Source organism: Zeugodacus cucurbitae, chromosome 5, assembly GCF_028554725.1.
Source record: "Zeugodacus cucurbitae isolate PBARC_wt_2022May chromosome 5, idZeuCucr1.2, whole genome shotgun sequence".
Taxonomy (NCBI): Eukaryota; Metazoa; Arthropoda; class Insecta; order Diptera; family Tephritidae; genus Zeugodacus; species Zeugodacus cucurbitae.
In genome coordinates, this window is record NC_071670.1 from 20,167,118 (window position 1) to 20,186,242 (window position 19,125).

Here is a 19,125-nt window from a genome sequence, read left to right on the forward strand (position 1 = left end):
AAATATATTTACACAATTACGACACAATGCGGTTCTTTTTTCAGATTTATCACAACAATCTTATAACGAGGTGCTCACAACCATAGTATTTTTTACACATTTTCTATTTATTTTAAGCGTAACATGCTAAAATTTTTGTTTTCATAATGATTTTAGTTTGTTTAGACTTTTCAAATATCATGCACATATGTATGTATATAGTGTACATATGTATGTGTGTATCTCTAACTATGTATGTATGTATATGTAGAATACTTTTGTCCACATGAATTAGTACTTATTTTTCTTAAATACATACATATGTAACTTCGTCTTATGTTTAAATGAAGGAAATTAATTATGTACATACATACATACATACGTATACTATATAAATCTAAGGAATTACTTTTGTGCAAAAGTGCTGAGTATTCGCAGAACTTGAAGCTTAAATTTCGATTCTATTTTGAATGTGGGAAACTCGGCAACATCGCATATGCTCAACTAGCACATCAGGGAGCTGAGATGGTGAGCAGCCAACGAATGTGAATGGAAAAATAAAAAGTTGCAAAAGCAGCATTAGCGAAATTTATTTCACATCCATTAAAAAGACCAAAATAAATAAAATAAAAATAAGAAGCAAAGCCAAAATATAAGGAAAATAACACACACACACAAAATATTATATCTCTTTAGACACACGTATATATGTACTTACATATGTATGTACACATGTATGTCATGACTATGGGGTAATATAACTCAAACCATTCGCTTCAAAAATAACAGGGAGTATACGCACATGTATGGATATACACATATAATATAGGGGAAGAAGAAGAAGACGGTGTTGGAGAAGAACCAACATAATGGCAGAGCAAAGGAAATGAAAACTGAAAACTCATCTTGCGTCGACAGCGACAGCAGCGTTGGCAGCCGCGACATCGGCAACACAAATACTATGAACTGAAACAGAATATAGATAAGGAGATCGAGAAGGGGTACGGGAGCAGACAGTTTTATGCTTACACATGCACATGCATACATGCATACATATCTACCTGAATATGCATATGAGTGTATATACCTCAATAAGGATGGTCGAAAGAACACGTTGATAAACCCTTACTACGAATGATGAAGTAAAGCAAACTAAAAGACACGAACCATGGAAGATGTAGACTGCAAAAACTTACTTAAACAAAATGCATAAACATGCTTGAATGGCAACACCAGAAGTGGTCTTCATGGTCTATTCTCAGAACTCAAAAGGAAAACTCGTTGTGGTGAAATGTGGTGTGTACTAAATAATTTTCCTCTGAGCTCTGTCTGTATGAAAAAAAAAATGTTTGATGCTCGTCTGACTGTTGGGAGAAAACAAAAAGTGGTATTTGCAAGTTCACTGGTCTTTCCGAGTTCGTTGGTTAAAGTGAAGTCCCAAACAAGTAAAAGGCATATAAAAATCAATCCATATTACGTCAAAATTGTTACATTTTTAAGTTTTCTGCCTGTAAAAGTGTTAACAACAGAGAAATAAATCAAATGTAATTCTTCAAACATGTTGGATATGTGCCCGCTGTCAAATGAAATTGTAACCAGTCACGCTTCTTGCTGTAATAAATTTTTTAGCAACTTGATTTGAATCCAAATCAATATTAATTTTCATAGCATATACATACCTAGTTTTGATTTGAATAGGAACTTATGATGAAAGTAGTTTCAACATATTTGTAAACACGCGGAGTTCGAAGTTTTTATGTTGTATTGCTCGCGCTTTCGAACCAATACATGTTTGAGAGATTTGTTGGCTGCTCGATGCCGTTTGCTCTTGTATTTGATGTTCTCTCGTTCGCTCTTGTCTCGTTTGCGAGTGAGCGAGTGAACATTGTGGAAGAAGAAGAAACAACAGAAAAGATATGGAATAAAATTTTTTAGCAAGTTTCTTCGTCGGCGGTGCGTTTTGTGATCCGGGTGAAGGAATTGCGAAAATTTCGTAAAAATCGCAGAATTTATTGTAAAAAGGTAAAAATAGGTAAATCTAAAGTGCATATGAACAAATGAGAAGCGGTTGCGTTTGACTGATACCTCTCGTTGATGATTTAGAGTGTTTTTTTCTGAATCTGACTACTACGTCGTCTACGACACGCCCCCCACACTGAACTCCGCATGGCTATTTTCTCTATCACATGAAGAATAGCCAGCTGAGCCAGGTTTTGTGGAACAATATTTCTACTTTTGAGATTCAATAATTGATTAATTTGTTCAATTAATTTTGGAGATTTTCTTGTATAAGGTACACATGGGTATGAATATATGTATGTAGATAGATCCAAGTAATCGAATAATGCGTGAAATAATGGACCTTGCTGAGTGGTCAAAGTTGTGAAAATAGTAAATGGATCAAAAGCTGTGCAATTTTTATTACGTATAAAAAATAAAATAAAAAGTTTTTGTTCTGTGAAATATAGCCTTTAAAATATTGGTGTGTTCAGTGAAAAGTTGTGAAAGTGCTAAGAGAAATGCAAAATTAAAAGAGGCAATATTGAAAGCAAGGCATAAAATCAATTGTATAACGATGGTGTCAAATAAAGTAAAACGCAAAAGGCAAAGTCTGAAAAATAATTAAATGAGCGAATACGCAAATTTCTAATAAAAAATGAGTTTATGGTCAAGTGATTAAATGAATAGAAACTCATACTATAAAAGGAAATTACTTCTTAGTATACATATACTAAATGTATTTTTGTACAACAATGGACAAACATTGGAAAATTCCTGAATCTTTGAAAATAGCATAGGTTAAAGTGAAGTTCCAAACAAGTAAAAGGCATATAAAAATCAAACCATACAACGTCAAAAAGAGTTAACCAAATAATATTCTCGAAAACGTTATATAAATAAATAAAATTATATAGATTGAATATAATTGAAATAAACATAGTTGTGCTTATGTTTCGAGAGAAAAAATAGTTAATACAGTGTCCCATATAACTTAATACAAATGGTGTAAATGATGTTTTATAAGTTTAATGTTTTTCGAAATTGAAAACGATTTAAATACTCCGAATATATGGGATGTGCAAGAAACCACACGATTTAATTTACCTCTATATTTTAAGGTGAGCTATTTAATGTTGTTATATAATGTTAATGTAACTAAAAAATATAAAATGTTTTATGCGTTTTACCTAGTATAAATATTGAATTTCAGGTGACATAATTTTTGATGTCAAAAATTGAAGTTGAGTTGAAAGAATAATTTCTCCCATATTGTGAAGTCCGAATTTGATAAATATTTAGGTTTTACTGGAAGCTAAATTCAGCTACAAAAATAAAATCTAGAACACAAATTGTGTTCAAATAAATTAAACGAAGATATAGAAATGAACCTTTAAAGAAAGTAATATAAGTGATTTTACGAATGTGTCAGAATAAAGTTAAAATATAATGATATACTGTGACAATGCGTTCTAAACTGTTTAGAAAATGATTCGGAATCACACATTGCTTTTGTGTTTAAAATGAAATATATACCGATTTCACAAAATCTTGAGAAGTCTAAATAAATGGAATTAGTCGAGACAAAAATCATTTAAAATAGAAAAAAATGTAATTATATAAAGGTAAAAAAATTTCAATGTATACTCTTCCGCTTGTCGGTGCAAAAAAGTTTAACTTGATTCGTATTTACCCTTTCGACCCAGACTTTTCTTGTGGGTTTACAGGCAACGACGGGGTCGAAAGGGTTAATAAAAGATATACCAAATTGAAGTGTGTTATATGCTGTACGAGTATAAGTTTTTAGGGAATGGTACTGAGTTTCCAGTGTTTGGTTAAATCTGAATTGCCACGTCCAAAAAATGTAATATCGGCTCTCTAATATGTTTTTTTTGTATATATATATATTTTTTTAATTTGAAACCGACGAAAAGTACTTAGACTCACTAAGAAACACGTAAGAATCACTTAATTTTGGTAAACTATTTGGTAAAAATCTATACTTTATTTTTGTTTTTCTAGTGAACTTTATACCGAATATATCGGTCACATTGTGTGTTATTCTAATTCAAATTTGTAGAAACAGCTTCTTAAGTCTTCTATAATTAATAAATATATGTTTTCGTGATCAATGTGGGAAATTCCTGAATCTTTGAAAAATTCTCGCAAACGTTATATAAATAAATAAAATTATATAGATTTAATATAATTGAAATAAGCAAAGTTGTGCTTATGTTTCGATAGAAAAATAGTTAAAATAGTTAGTGTCCCATATAACTTAATAAAAATGGAGTAAATGATGATTTTAAGTTTAATGTTTTTCGATGCCGAATGGACCAATATGATAAAATATACTGTAACAGTGCGTGGTTGTGTCTTTAGTAAATATTATTACCTTTTCATGAAGAAAAGTTAGTAATAGTCTTATTATTAATTAATAAATTTGGTGCAAAGCAACTTTGACGTCAATTATCTACACTAATACAGTAGAACTTCCATAACTCGAAGATCTTCATAACTTGAACTTTTGAATTAGCAATAGAAGTCAAATTTCATACAAATTAATTTCCATAAATCGAACTTTTCGACCAGAGTTTAATACTAAATTTAGAATTTTACTATCGAGGCAAAATTTTAAAAGAGTCTATATCGTATGGAGTCGCACAAAAAATATTATATTACACTTATGGTTTGCTTAAATCATGTAAAAAATGTTGGGATAGAGCTAAACAATACCAAACTGCAACAAACAATAAATGTATAAATATATATTTTGTGGATTATGGTTTTTCAAGTTAGGGATTTCAATTGTATGGATTTTTTTTATTTTATTGTTTGTTTGAATTTAATAGGCACCGAAACTATTTGACCGATTTGAAATATTATTTCACTTAAATCAGTATCTCCGGCGAACATAGGCTATTTTAAATTTTCATAATTAATATATTTCATATACAATATAAGAACATAACGGCATCCGCAATCAAGTGACTTTCTTTCATTAACATAAATTATTGCATTTATTAGTTGAAGAACAAAATGTATATCATTCTTTTTAATTTTTATATTTATAGAGTATTATAGTTTTGTTCACATAACACAAAATGATCAGAGTGACGAGTAGATTTGAAATCCAGATGTCTGTCCGTCTGTGCAAGCTGTAACTTGAGTAAAAATTAGATATCTTGACGAAACCTGGTACAAACATTTCTTGGGACTGTAAAAGGGTTGCTTTCGAAGATGGGCGAAATCGGTCCACTGCCACGACCACAAAATGTCGAAAACCGAAAACCCGTAAAGTGTCAGCTAATAAAGTTATAACAGTAAAATTTGGACAAAGGATCGCACTAGGAAGGGGCATATTTGAATGTAATGTTTATGGGGAAGGTAGCCACGCTCACAAATAAGTTTTTTTTGTACATATGTATCTTGCAAACCAATAAGGCTATGCAAACCAAACTGTAGTCGTTTCCCTTACGTACCCCATCATACACCACGAAAATAGTGGAAATCGGATAATAACCACGCCCACCTCCCACACCAGATTATGTTGAAAATTACTGAATGTGTGTTAACTCACTAACGAAAAACATCAGAAAATCGAAATTTTGCAGAATCTAAATAGCAGAAGGAAGCTGGTGTCGCCTACTTATGGGTAAAAAATCATATCTCAAGAACTACTCGACCCATTTCTATGAAATTCGGTATATAGCACTTTCTTGACACCCTGATGACACGTGTGGAAAATGGGTAAAATCTTTCCATATAACTGAATTTTGAATTCCATCTCATTCCTTCACTTTATAATATATACATAACGAACCCATAAAGATAGTGTAATAAAACTTTACACAACTACTGTATGTGATCAGTATCAAATCATAACTTGTGAAAAAAATTTTGAAATCAGAATATAACTTTTCGATGCCCGAATATCGAATATGAAGAATTCAGTGCCTTAGGGTAATTTTTAACCGAAAATATCAGTAAAGGGAATCTTTTTCTTCTTATACCAAAAATGTTTAAAATCGGTTCATAACTTCTCCTTGCTCTTATATACCTAATTATAGGTTTTTCAAAAATACGATGCGCTTAATAGTGAAATCGGTTTAGGAATTACCTCAGCCCTCATATACTATATATGATGATTTTCGTTATTCTATTGGACTTTATGCCGAATATATGGTCAAATTGTATGTTATCTAAAAAAAAAACTATATCAATAAGTTGCGAGAGTATAAAATGTTCGGTTGCACCCGAATTTAGTCTTTCCTTACTTGTTAAATTATATGTTCATAATACACCTGCTAATTTTTTCTAAAATGGAAGTAATAATAATAACGTATTTATATATATTTTTTTAATAATTAGTGATTTTGTACTATTTGTGCGGCTAACAACTGCAATAATTGCTTTCTATCCAATTCTATTTCACCAAAATGGAAATTATATTGCCAATCAGCTGTTATGGGAGTTTATAACTCGCTTTGCTGCCGTCTGTCACCCACAAAATTGGAACTGATTAAAAGCGCAGTTAATCGGGAATAACTTTGCCGTCTGTCTAGCGTATAACGAAATATCACTATACCTCGTTCCAAATCTTCGCAAGAGCACTGCTTTATTTTAGTAAAACATAAATGTTCAATCTTAAAGTTTTTAGCATATTCTTAATATTAGGATCAGGGGAGAGATTTTATTTCGTTATATAGTATATAAACAAATGACACACGTGCTTATGAAAATCATGGAATTTTGTCTTTTTTTAATGTCGGTATTTTGAGATTGTCTGTATAAATTTTTTTTAAAATTTGATTCTAAGATGAAAGTTACTTCCAGTAAACTATTGAAAATTTAGTTACACGATTTCCTTCATTTTAAGTATTCAATTTATTATTAGTATATGTAGTTTGTTGATTGCGTGGTAAAATTATTTTTTAATTGTACAATAACTATTTTTAATACTAGTAGTATAGTTTAACTAATGTTTCCTAGTTTGGTGCTACATCATTTAAAAATTAATAAACTAGTATCCCAGATATGAAAACATCTGTATATTGTGTATACAATCGTTAAAAACTGACGTTCTTACTTTGTTTTTTCGTAGTATATCACTTATATGTTTCTACTTAAAACCATTTTTAAATATCTGCACATTTTTACCATATTCTGTTATATATTAGTTGTGCTTTCGCTTGTGGGAGGCCTCCACAACAACATTGTAAAACTCTGCAAAATCATCCGGGTATTATTGTGCATCAATCATGATTTTATGTGAATTGGCTCGGTTGTTTGCAGATGCACAAACAATAAAGGCGCACATATAAAATGTATTACTTTGGCTGGTTGTGGCTACGGTTGTTGCCTCCTTTCTCGGACATTGAGGTCGCGTTTGTCAGAAAGTATGTATGTATTCCTGTTAAATTGGAGATCTCTGTCCATACGTACATACAACTGAATACATAGTACACTACTTCATGTTTCCCCATTATTTTCCGAGTTGCCAGGTCCTTAACCATTTACTTCTCCTACTATGGTGCGGCTGTCTGATTGCCTGCCAGTCGCCTGTTTGTTATTTTTCAAGCATTTCACATTTATTTGTACTACTTGCTTTTTATTTTTGTATTCTATTCGTTTTAGGACCAGTTGTTGTTGTTGTTGTTGTCTGCTGCACCAGATGCATTCACATACTCTGGACTTGGCTCGAAACAGCATCGGTGTACATAAATGGTACATACACTTGCTGCAAACTACCGCCCGCTGTTTTCCGATAGTCTCTTCGTGGCCTTCCTAAGTTTTTCCTGCCTGCCAGCCAGAGAAGTGTACTTGTTTTGCCTACTGTTTGTTGCATTCCTTCCTGATTTCGTTTTAACTTGTGGCAGTGGCAACGTTGCCACATTTCGCCTTCGCTCTATTGTCCGTCTTTGCATTTACCGCCACAATAGTCGTCGTTGCCTTCGTCGTCCTCATCATCATCTCATAGTTGTTATGTCTGCCGTCATGTGGCGCTGGTTTTCTCCGGCCTCTTTCCCTTCTGCCACTTTGTCTGCTGCCTTGATTTGTTTTTGTTCCTGTTTTACCTTAACTTGTCTTCACCTTTCTCGTCCCCGGTCAATTTTTTCAGTCAGCTTACAGAGGTTCGAATATATGTTTGTTTATGTACATACATATGTATGTATATTATGCATGCTCAACGCATGCCGTATCGGTCCGTCCCATTGCGTCTCTACATCAGTGGACATGTCATTATTTAAACATGTGGCCTGGCAACATTTTTCTCTTCTTTTTTATTTATGTATATCTTACATACTTCTTTTATATCTTTCTATTTGTTCTTTTGAATTGTGCATTTGTTTTTTATGTATTATTTTTTTATTTTTGTTGTCGTTGCCGGTTTGAACGTTCAGTTTGGTTATACAGTCATCCCCGCTTAAGTGCCCCCCGTTTAAGTGACAATATTTTGCGGCATCGTTGTTTTTTATCTAAATTTACATATAAAATTCCCCGCTTAAGAGCCTCCGCTTAAGTGCCTTTCCCGCTTAAATGCCTGTAATATTTAAGCCACAAATACAAAATTGTTTGCAATTTTCCTCTTTTAATTGCCTCTTAATATTTTTGACATTGAATGAAAGGACAACATATACATATATGTACATATTTGTAATTATTTTTTTCCATATTTATTATTATTAAGAAGTATTTTTGTTATTAATCCATATTAATATTATAAATGCGAAAGTAACTCTGTCTGTCTGTTACACTTTCACGCCTAAACGGCTGAACGGTTTTTGAAGAAATTTGGTATGGTGATAGATGATAACCTAGAAATGGTCATAGGCTATAAATAATCACAATATAATAACCATAAATGGATGATTGAATCACCTATTTTGGTGGTAAAAAGCAAATTTGTCAATGGTCTCAATGTGACAATTTAGAATTTCGTTCCAGGAGAATTGATACAGCTACAAACCAATATGACGTAGTCAATTCTCCCACAGACTATTTAAAATTGCCTGAACTATCAACACTCACTTTGCAATTAGAATTAGTGTGAATTGTCATCATGCTTCGTAACATAAATTAACCTCGACTTTGCAATAGAACAAGACTGACTGTGATTAAGGTAATCAATATCGTCATCGAAGCCAAGATTAAGGCAACTATGAAATTTGCTAATTTGTTACATACTCATTGCAATATACGATTAAAAATAATTAAAGTTTAACAAACTATGATGATTTACGCTTAATACAGATCCACAATAATGTATATCAATCAATATACCGGCTATAACGTTTTCTTCTTTATGCGTAAGATTTGTTTTACTATATTGAAAAATTTACTAATTTTACTACACACAAAAACGTGTGGTCGGGTCTGCTAGTAAGAAATAAATGTGACTTTCCTTCTAAAAGAAAAATATTAGATCGAAGAAAAAGCTTGGTAAGTACCTCGAGGCACTTAAGCTGGATACATTTAAGTGACTTTCCCGCTTAAGTGTCTCAAAAGTCTTGCATGTTAAAAAATACCCCTTATAAGCGTAGATTACTGTACGTTGTTCTTATGTTGCTGGGCTATCGTTAAATTGTATATTTTTGCCGCCATATACTCGCTCGCATAAGCTGTCTGTGTCTTTTATTGTTGTTATTGGTGCTATATACGTACAATCATGCATATCCGTATATAAACACATTAAAGTATCGCGTATCCACAGAGTAATGTATGTTTGGGAGTGTGTATTGTGTGCTTGTGCGTATATATATATATTTACGTTCGAATGTTTGTACGTAAGCGCATAAACACACTCGTTGTTCTCAAAGTTTGTGCGCCTACTTCACTGAGCTGCTGTTGTCTGTTGCCGTTGGTAGTCGTGCTGTGAAATGTGGCAACGTAGCGTTTGACGTCGGTTGCTTGCATGGGCAGCTTACGTTTATGAATGTGTGTACGGGTATCTCTGAATTTGTTATGCACGTTGTACATATGTTTGTATGCTTGTACGCTACTCGTTTACGTTCACTCGTCCCCCTTACAACACGTCTATATGTCATTATCTCTTCACTATCGCGCTATGTATTATGTATACATGTGGACATGAGTGTTGGCCGGAAAGTTGGCAACGTTGCGATTGATATTTTGATTTCAAGTAATATTTTGTTGCTCTTGCTGCTGCTGTTATTGGTGTTGTGATACTTGTGTCTTTTTGTTGGAATTTAATTTTTGTTCCAATTTTTTTAGTATTTAGATTATACTTGTTTTATGTACATATGTATATATTTTTTATATTAATTTTTTGTTCGTTGATTTTGTTGTTCGACACACATTGCCGCTCTTGGCGTTGTTGTTGTCGCTGTTGTTTTTTTCTGTTCAGCAACTGTTGCCCCCGCTCAAAGTCAGCGCCAACAACTAAATGAATAGTTTCGTATGGTTTTTGCTTTTGTTTTCTCTAAACAATTTATTTGTTTTCTTGGTCTTGTCTTTTAATCGTAATTTAATTAAATTCCGTTTCCTCTGGCGTTGCATTTTTGTTCGACTTCTTGAAAGTATTTTACTCTTACACTTTGCGTTATTGCTTATTGGTAGGGATGCAAACATCGTGAAATGAAACATCGATGGTTCGATGTATCGATGTTTCTTCAAAACCCATCGAAATCAAAAACATCGGCCATTAAAACATCGATACACATCGAAACATCGATGTATTTTTTAACTTATTTTAAATTTAGTATGAAAAGCTAAGGGATACAGAAGCAGAAGCATAAATAAATGAAATGTAGTACATCTTAAGTTGATACATTTTATTTCACTTAGCATTATATGTCTGTTAAAGCTTTTTCTCAATAAATAACAGAATTTCAAAACAACAACATGGAAGTTTTTTCACTGCCATTTCTTTTCGATTTTACTTCTGCGTGATAGTTGCCCTGGGTTTAGAAAACGGTCGTTTACTCGGCACTGAAGTGGCCACAATGTGTAAATATTAATAAGCTTATTTATGCAACTCCGGAAACACAGTGTTCATGTCAAGCCAAACTCTATTGGCTTCTGATTGGTAGGGGTAACAGCCGAGATGCACTTTCTCTTCAACCTTCCGTCCCTGTAATTGTAGATAAATTTGACAGCTTACATTTCACCTTTTGGTGGACCAAATGTTTATTCTGGTTCCAAATATCAAACTAGTATTCTCTTTGACACTCATCCGAAGATTATGTTATATCAGCGCGATTCTTTGAATTTTTTATGAAACAAAAAAATTATTTCTTTTAGCCATAGCATCTTTAAAATGCAGTAATTTGAATCTGTGATCTAACGCAGTAGCCTATTAAATTGTATAAATAAGTCATAAAAGTAACCGCAGTATTGTCCAAGCGCACATTCCCTTAACGAATTCTCCGTATTTTACAAAAATCGAATTCCAATGTAATAAAGCGTATCCAAATAGAGGGTTTCGAGTTAATACCCGAAAAAGTGTGAAGGTGTGAAGTAAAATTTTTATATAAAACATCGACATAAAACATCGGTGAATGTGTCATCGATGCATCGATATTTTTAGATTCTAGACATCGATGGTTAACATCGATGCTTTTTGACGAAAACATCGATGTTTCAAAAACATCGATACATCGTTTGCATCCCTACTTATTGGCAACTAAGTGTAAGTCCATAAACTACATACATACATACATACATACATTTGTAGAAACTTAAGTATTCACGTGGGTTTAGAAAATTTTATTTATCAACATCTAAAAAGCATTGTTAATTTTCACATCCATTAAGCCGGTTTCACTTGGGATTTTATTTTAAAGGGTATTTCTGGTAAATTTCTTTTAATTTTTCGCTAATATTTTCTTCTAGATGTGAGGTTAGATTATCGACTTATCAATGGTAAAACGTTTAATTCTCAATATTTTTCATAATAAACTACAACAATTTTTTGGTGATTTTTAAATAATATGGAACCCATACAATTCAGTTTCAGATTATTAAGAATTTAGTGAGAAAAAATGGATTAATATTTTGTGCGTCAGTTGTTAACGACAACTGAAAACATCAGATATCTTATTTGCGAAGATAGAAGCAAATTAAAAAAAATAGCTGAGCTTATATGTATATGTACATCATTATAATCAACAACAAAATTTCGCTTTAAAGAGCGTAAAAATTTATATGTTTTGCATGTGTTGCCTAAATTACTTATCATATTTAATTAGGCCTATGGTTTTTTATTTTTTGTTTTTTGTTTCAAAATATAAGAAAACATCTTTTTTTCATTACTTGAAGTTCACAAGTTCAATTTGCATAGTCAAGTAAATTAAAACGGCTTGACTGGCACTCGGCGCTGTCCAATTAGATACGCCGTAAAAATGAAAATTAAAAAGCACAGAAACCTACATACATACATATATGTCATGAGAATGACATAACAAAAAAAAAAAAATAAAACAACACACTTGCCAATTAAATTAATTTGCTTCAGCATTTCTCAGAGTTTTGTTTTATTTTTTCGTTTCGCTGCCAGGGTGAAAATTGTCAACGTTGGGTTACATTCATACATTTCGCCTACAATTACAGTTTCAGTTTCGCTTCGCTTCAATTCAAACCAATTTAATTTCCACATTCAATTCAATGCAGTTAGATCAGTTGACTTGAGTTGAATTTAATTCAATACTCGTTGACAAACAATCACATTGATATGTATGTTTATAAAATGTACCTTTAAACATAAATATTTAGGTATGTAAATATACGAAAAAACATTGTGAAAGCATCCTCTTGATGCCAGTCCCATACCCGCAGAATCACTTCGTAATTGTACAAATTTAGATAAACCCATTGCATTGTATGTCACCCAATATTTTTTCAATAAACTCAGCCAATCTGGTATCATGTCGTAGTGAATATTTTGGATTTGAAATTTGCTTCATATAAATGATATGTAATTGCTTCTTTCTACGAATTAACAGGTAATAAGATATGTACATATTAATGTACATAAATATATTATATTTATTTACCATTTAAAATTTCCAATTAGGCACTTTCAGGATGTTTAAAATTTCTGCTAGAAAAACGATTTTTAATCCAAAAAATTTGCAGAAACCAGCAGAAGACAGCGTCAGCTGATCGCATGAGAGCTGCTGATTTCTGCTGGTGGAATTTTCGCTAGCAGGAGTTAGCTGCCATCAGCTGTTGAGTGAATTTTAAATCAGGGCTGCTTTGAACATTTGCTTTGATTTGGTATTTTTAATAATTTATATATAGCAATATTTAGTCATTGAACGAGGGATTTTTGTATTACATCTAATTTTTTGTTCAAAATCTGTAAAAAATTAAAATTTTAATTATTTTATTTCCTTCGTCTCATGACTAGATTTATCTAAATACATATGTACATACGAATTTGTTTATTTTTTTTGGAGTTACGGTGTCCATGGCAATACTATTTTTTGGGATGTCAAAAGAGATATTTTTAAATACAAATTTGACAAAACACTGTTGCTGAATAGCCTTTTTAAACCTTTGAAACTCACCTATCCACTTAACGGAAAACTTTGTTTGTTTAATATACTGACGCTTGTCTTAAGACCATAAGTGTTTATCGACAATACAGCCTGGTTAGTATTATGCATATTTTGTTTTTGTATTCACCAAAAAAAATTTGAGGAATGCTGCCGATTTGACAGTTCTTGGCCGGATGAAATCTGGGTCCATTCCGATTACGTAGAACCGACTGTCGTGCATATTTTTGTGCTTGACTTAGTGTTACAGTATACAGTTCTCTCAAAGAATAATTTTGAAATTATTGTTTGGTTTTAGAATAATGTAATATTCTTTTTTCAGACAACTTTGGAAAGATATTTTTACTGTAAATTGAAGTTTTTAAAACTTGGTCAATTATGAGTTTTAGTATGGACTTTGTCATGAATAATGTATACAATATTAGAAATCAATAAAAACATTGCAGTGTTATGAAAACTGTATTCAATTTTAAGTTAAGTTTGTATTTATAATATTATTAATATTTAAAAATGAAATAATAATTATGTTTTTCTCTTCTTCTTTTTCAGTGCTTTCTCGACTCTGGGTGACCAACAAACGGTATAATGTCAATTATAATAAAATGTGAAATTACAACCGCTCGCATATATGTAATTTGAACATCGAATGAAAAATTGTAAACCAAAATCAATTAATCCTCGTGTGTGTGTGAAACATTATTCAACATAAACAACAACATAAATTACTCATTTAAACATTATAATAACTGAGTTATGTGTATCTGTCGCATATAGCACACTGTTAACGGGTCGCCGGTGTACCAACAAACGCAATCAGCCGTAGACATTGTCGGAAATTTACGCACTTGGCTTCGTTTCCGCCTTTTCACTAGGCAATTTCCGTTTTCGTTGAATTAAATAAAAAATCAAAAAATCATTATAATAAAAAGTCCATAACGTATTATCATAATATTAATAATCCTAATTTTAATTAATATCTTTTTCTTTTTTTCTACAGGATGTGAGGAAATAAAATAAAATGTTTTTCTCCGCTTAAAGTATATATTTAAAAAATAGTATACATATTATTGGAGAAAACTTGTGTTCTTGCAAAAATAATAATAATAAAATCTAAAAATAAAACTTGATTCAAAATCCATAAATAATATTCCGTTAATATAATAATAAATAAGCTGTAAAGAGTAATTATTCTATTATATTAATTATAAAAAATAAATAATTAAAAGTTAATAATTTCCATTTTAAGCGAAAGTGTTTTTATGGAAAGTTAAAGTGAATTTCAAAATTCATTAGAAAATAAAATTTAGTGGCTAAGTTCAAAGCTGTAAAAATAAAATAAAATTTGAAGAAATACATAATTAAATAGAATTAATTATCTTCAGCAGCAACAGCAAATAGCAAATCAGTTCAAAAAAGTGCGTCGCTTCATATAAGTTGTGAAATAAAAGTTGGCCGTTTGAAAAAAAAAATTGATAAAAGTGTTTGAAAATACAAAATTTCTAATATTATGGCATTGATGTTGTACGGAAATTAAATTTGGAATTTCTTCGGAAGTTTCCAACAACAAAGGTATATCTACCGCATTATTGTATATTTTAAAAAGCTGGCAAGGCTGCAATAGCGCATTGAAGCGAGGAAGAATTCGCTTCCTTCGTTCGCGGCTAAGGCCCGTGGCCTGAGACTGTGGCGCGTGCGTGTTCGATATTCGTGAGTGTGTTGGTATGCAAACATCTGCAGTGCCAAGGCAGTAGAGTGTTTCGTTGTCTCGATACAGTTTGACCACGTTGTTTACGTTCTAATCAACTTGATTCAGGTTGTCACGACGTTTGCAGCTTCTAATAATCGCTGTCAACTTGCACTTTGTCGTTAACATAAAATCGTTTATCGTTTGTGTGTTTGTTGGTTTGAAAATCAGCTGTTGTAGTGATTGAGTGCTATAAAATTCTTATATTTTCCACTATCGCCGTGATGTGGTGTGCCTTTGGTTGCGGCAGCATAAGCAGCAGCACCGACACCGGCAGCAGCAGCAGTAGCAGGAGCAGTAGTTCGGCATGAAATGGAAGCGGCCATACGCTCATCAGTGCAGGTCGGTGGTCCACCACCTACATCAGGTGGTCAACAGCAACAGCAACAGCACCACCACCAACAACAACAGCAGCAGCAACGCGGCGGTAACCCGCAGCAACAATCGCACTTGCATGATAATGGACCATCGCCACAGCAACAACAGCATCAGCAGCAGCAGCAGCAATATCACCAACAACTTAGCAATATACCCACACACCTTCATCAACATCACCAACCACCGCAAACGCAGCAATCAGCTGCACAACAACAAAATAATAGTAGCGGCAGTAGCAGTGCGCAACAGCAACAACAACAACAGGCCAATATGTCGGCCTATCAGCGCATGTCGTCTGGACCGTCGCAAATTCACAGGTGAGTGGCAATATTCTTATTGGCATTAAAACAAACTAGAGAACATTTATAACCTAGAACCACGTGTTATTTTAAATGCATGTTTTCCATTACATAAAGCTCTCTAAGTATTATGAACGGAATACAAACAATATTTTATTAAGGTGTTTAAAGAATTATTATTGATATCGTAAAACTGTTGTGGCTATAACTCTTCCAATTACCACGAGACTATAAATTCGAAGGCGGCAACGGTATAAAATACGGATAATGTGAATAAATTTATTTAGTCAAATTGTGAAAACGTATTTTTTTAGCTAAATGTTTATATTTTGTTTATAATATTAAATAAATGCATTGAAAGCGTTTAAATTTCGTATAGATCGAACTTTGATTATGTGAATTATTTTCTGTTTTAAAATATACATAACTTTCTATATATAAACAGCTGCACATTTCTGTTTAGTTATGTTTACAAAAATTTCAAATTTATTTCAAAATAGATAAATGTACATATACAGTAGAACTTCTATAACTCGAAGATCTCCATAAATCGAACAATTGAATTGTCCATAGAAGTTAAATTTCATACAAATTACCTTCCGTAACTCGGAAGTCTCTCTAACTCGAAGGTTTTTTGTGGATTATGGTGATTCGAGTTAGGGAAGTTCGACTGTATATGCATATATTTAATTGAATATATAAACGCGCATACTTTACTCTGTTGAATAATGCGCATTTTCATTTGTTGCAGGAAATTCAAGTAATATATTGCCTTTTAAATTACACAATTAAAAGCTACAAAAAGTATTCGAAAAATAAAATATATAATAATATTGCTGTAAGTGTCGATAACCAGGCGCTTTCGTTTACTCGCATAGTTTTCGTTTTTATTTTCTATTTTTTTTACTATAAATAAGTTAATGTTAACTTTTTAATTTTTTTCCAACGCCGTCGATTGTAATGTGGCAAATATCAATATCTGCGCAGGCATTGGTTATGCACGTATGAAATGTATGTAGATGTACATAGGTACATATTGCTCACTTCGGAATTCGAATTTTGCAACGGTATTGAAATCGTATATTTAAAACTACACTTGCTTGCTACACTTGACTTTTACCTTGTTGAGTGTTTGTTTAAAGTTTCCTATTCCATTTACGCTGAAACTGGTCAGAAATTATTATTTCATTGCCTTAATACGATTATTTAAGAAAATATGGAACGCCACCCAGAAGAATCGAATTGATCAGAAAATTTGAATTCTTTGTTTACCGTAAAAAATCTGGGGCAATACCTCTTTTTGAGCCACAATCTAGATAATCTATGCTACTATTATAAAGAGGAAAGATTTGTATTTATGTTTGTAATGAATAAACTCAAAACCAACTGTGCCGATTTTAAAAAATTATTTCACCATAGGAAAACTATATTCACCCCGAGTAACATGGACAATAACCATAAATATAATTGCTAGAATCTGAACTTTTCGGAAATAGTTCCCAGATGAGGGTATCCAAAAGACTCCGTGATGGAGAATCTTAATCTGAAACTGAAAATCGTCTTGCAAGTCATTCTCTTCGCATTGCAATCGCGTGCCAGAGAGTCGAGTAACGAACGCTCGGATCTGCATAAAATACAGTGGAACTTTCATAACTCGAACACTTGAATTGGCAATAGCGTTTAGAAGTCAAATTTCATACAAATTTCCTTCCCAAACTCGAATTTCTATAACTCGAAGTTCTCCATAACTCGAACTTTTGAAGTGGCAATAGGAGGCAACTTTCATACAAATTTCCTTCCATAAATCGACACTTATAAATTGCATAAATCATGTAACAAAGGCATGAACAATACCAAACTGCAGCAAACAAAATTCAGAATACATGTTTTAACGTATGAACATAAAACTTTTTGCGAATTAATTAAATTAAACTGGGTCTAAACCTATATTTTACTGCGTTTTGAACAATTATATTTTTTTGGGGATTATGATGATTCGAGTTAGAGAAGTTCCATTGCGTTAGAAATATACAAGCTCGCACTATATCGTCGAACTCTGAGCATTCTCAACGCCTTCAAATTGAACGAGTTAGGATGAGTCGAAGTCGAAATTGAAGTTGATGGCGTCTTTTCATAGACGGCATTCGTTGTTGTTACCTATCCTACCTAGCTATTTACCTAACTACATCTGTCTGTGCAGGGGTGTAACCTTTGTGTGCGCACCAAATCGTTCAGCATTGGCGTCGAAAATCAAATCATACGCTCTAAAAAATGGGGCTTAAATAAAAATAAAAGTTATGGCGAAGCATAGCGAAGTAAAGCAGTGCACAACACTGGCTTAATACAAAACCTTGAGATTTTATTACCTCATCCGCCATTAAAGTCAAAGCATAAGCAAAATAACTCAGAATTGTAACAATTTACGAATCCGTGATAAAATCACAGCGATATTAAGAATTTCAATTCCAGCGCAATTTTTCTTCAGGCCATTTAATACAGTGTGTAAGCTAATCCGTGATGCTGCCCCTTCCTCGCTCTTCAAGTACTAACTAAATGGGATTGTTCGTATGGTATCGTATATACATACATAATGATACATATGTATAATAACATAATGATACATATGTATAATACTGTATTATATAAAAAGATGTGTGTGTGTATATATACATAAATACAAACTCATATACGAGTTTATTTATGTGCCACATCCATTTAATATTCAACGGCGACATAGCAGGCGAAGGCAGCTGCGACAAAGTCAACGATGAAGATAAGCCCACTATGAATCCCGAGAAATTTTGTAAATGGATGATGGCAAAGTTGAAAATTGCTGCCATGACGTAGCAGCAATTCGACACACGAGGTGATGGTGGCGGCGGGCGTGCGGAGGTTACTTTGTTGCGTATCGGGTGTCGGGTGTCGGGTGTTGAATGTGGTTGTGGTTCGGCCGTCGACGTTGTTGGAGCTTGGGGTGCATGTTATTACGCGCTGAGTGGAGCTTATGGTAATTTCTCAAATTTTTTATACAAAGCTGAAACTCAGTAACGACATAATTTTGCTGACATAACGGCAGTGAATGCGAAAAGTATGATAGCGAAACGAAACGAGGGGGGCAGACGTCGACAAAATATCAAAATACTACAATTTTGCAAAGTAAAAAGAGAGCACAGAAAGGAAAAAGCGATTACGCTGAAGAAACTTTATA

General features: G+C 32.7%; 1 protein-coding gene across 4 annotated transcripts in view; it reads left to right on the forward strand.

Moving 5' to 3' along the window:
* The first annotated feature begins 1,876 nt into the window (after nt 1-1,876).
* The window catches only part of LOC105215044 (uncharacterized), a 152,844-nt gene continuing 135,595 nt past the window's right edge, over nt 1,877-19,125 (forward strand). For 2 of the 4 annotated variants that reach the window (XM_054232623.1, XM_054232625.1), the window contains exon 1: nt 14,684-15,935. In XM_054232623.1, the coding sequence (XP_054088598.1) occupies nt 15,553-15,935 (383 nt within the window). In that variant the 5' untranslated portion in view covers nt 14,684-15,552. Of the gene's footprint in view, nt 2,002-14,683; nt 15,936-19,125 lie in introns of those variants that run through there. The other 2 variants (XM_054232624.1, XM_054232626.1) reach the window with 2 other exon arrangements.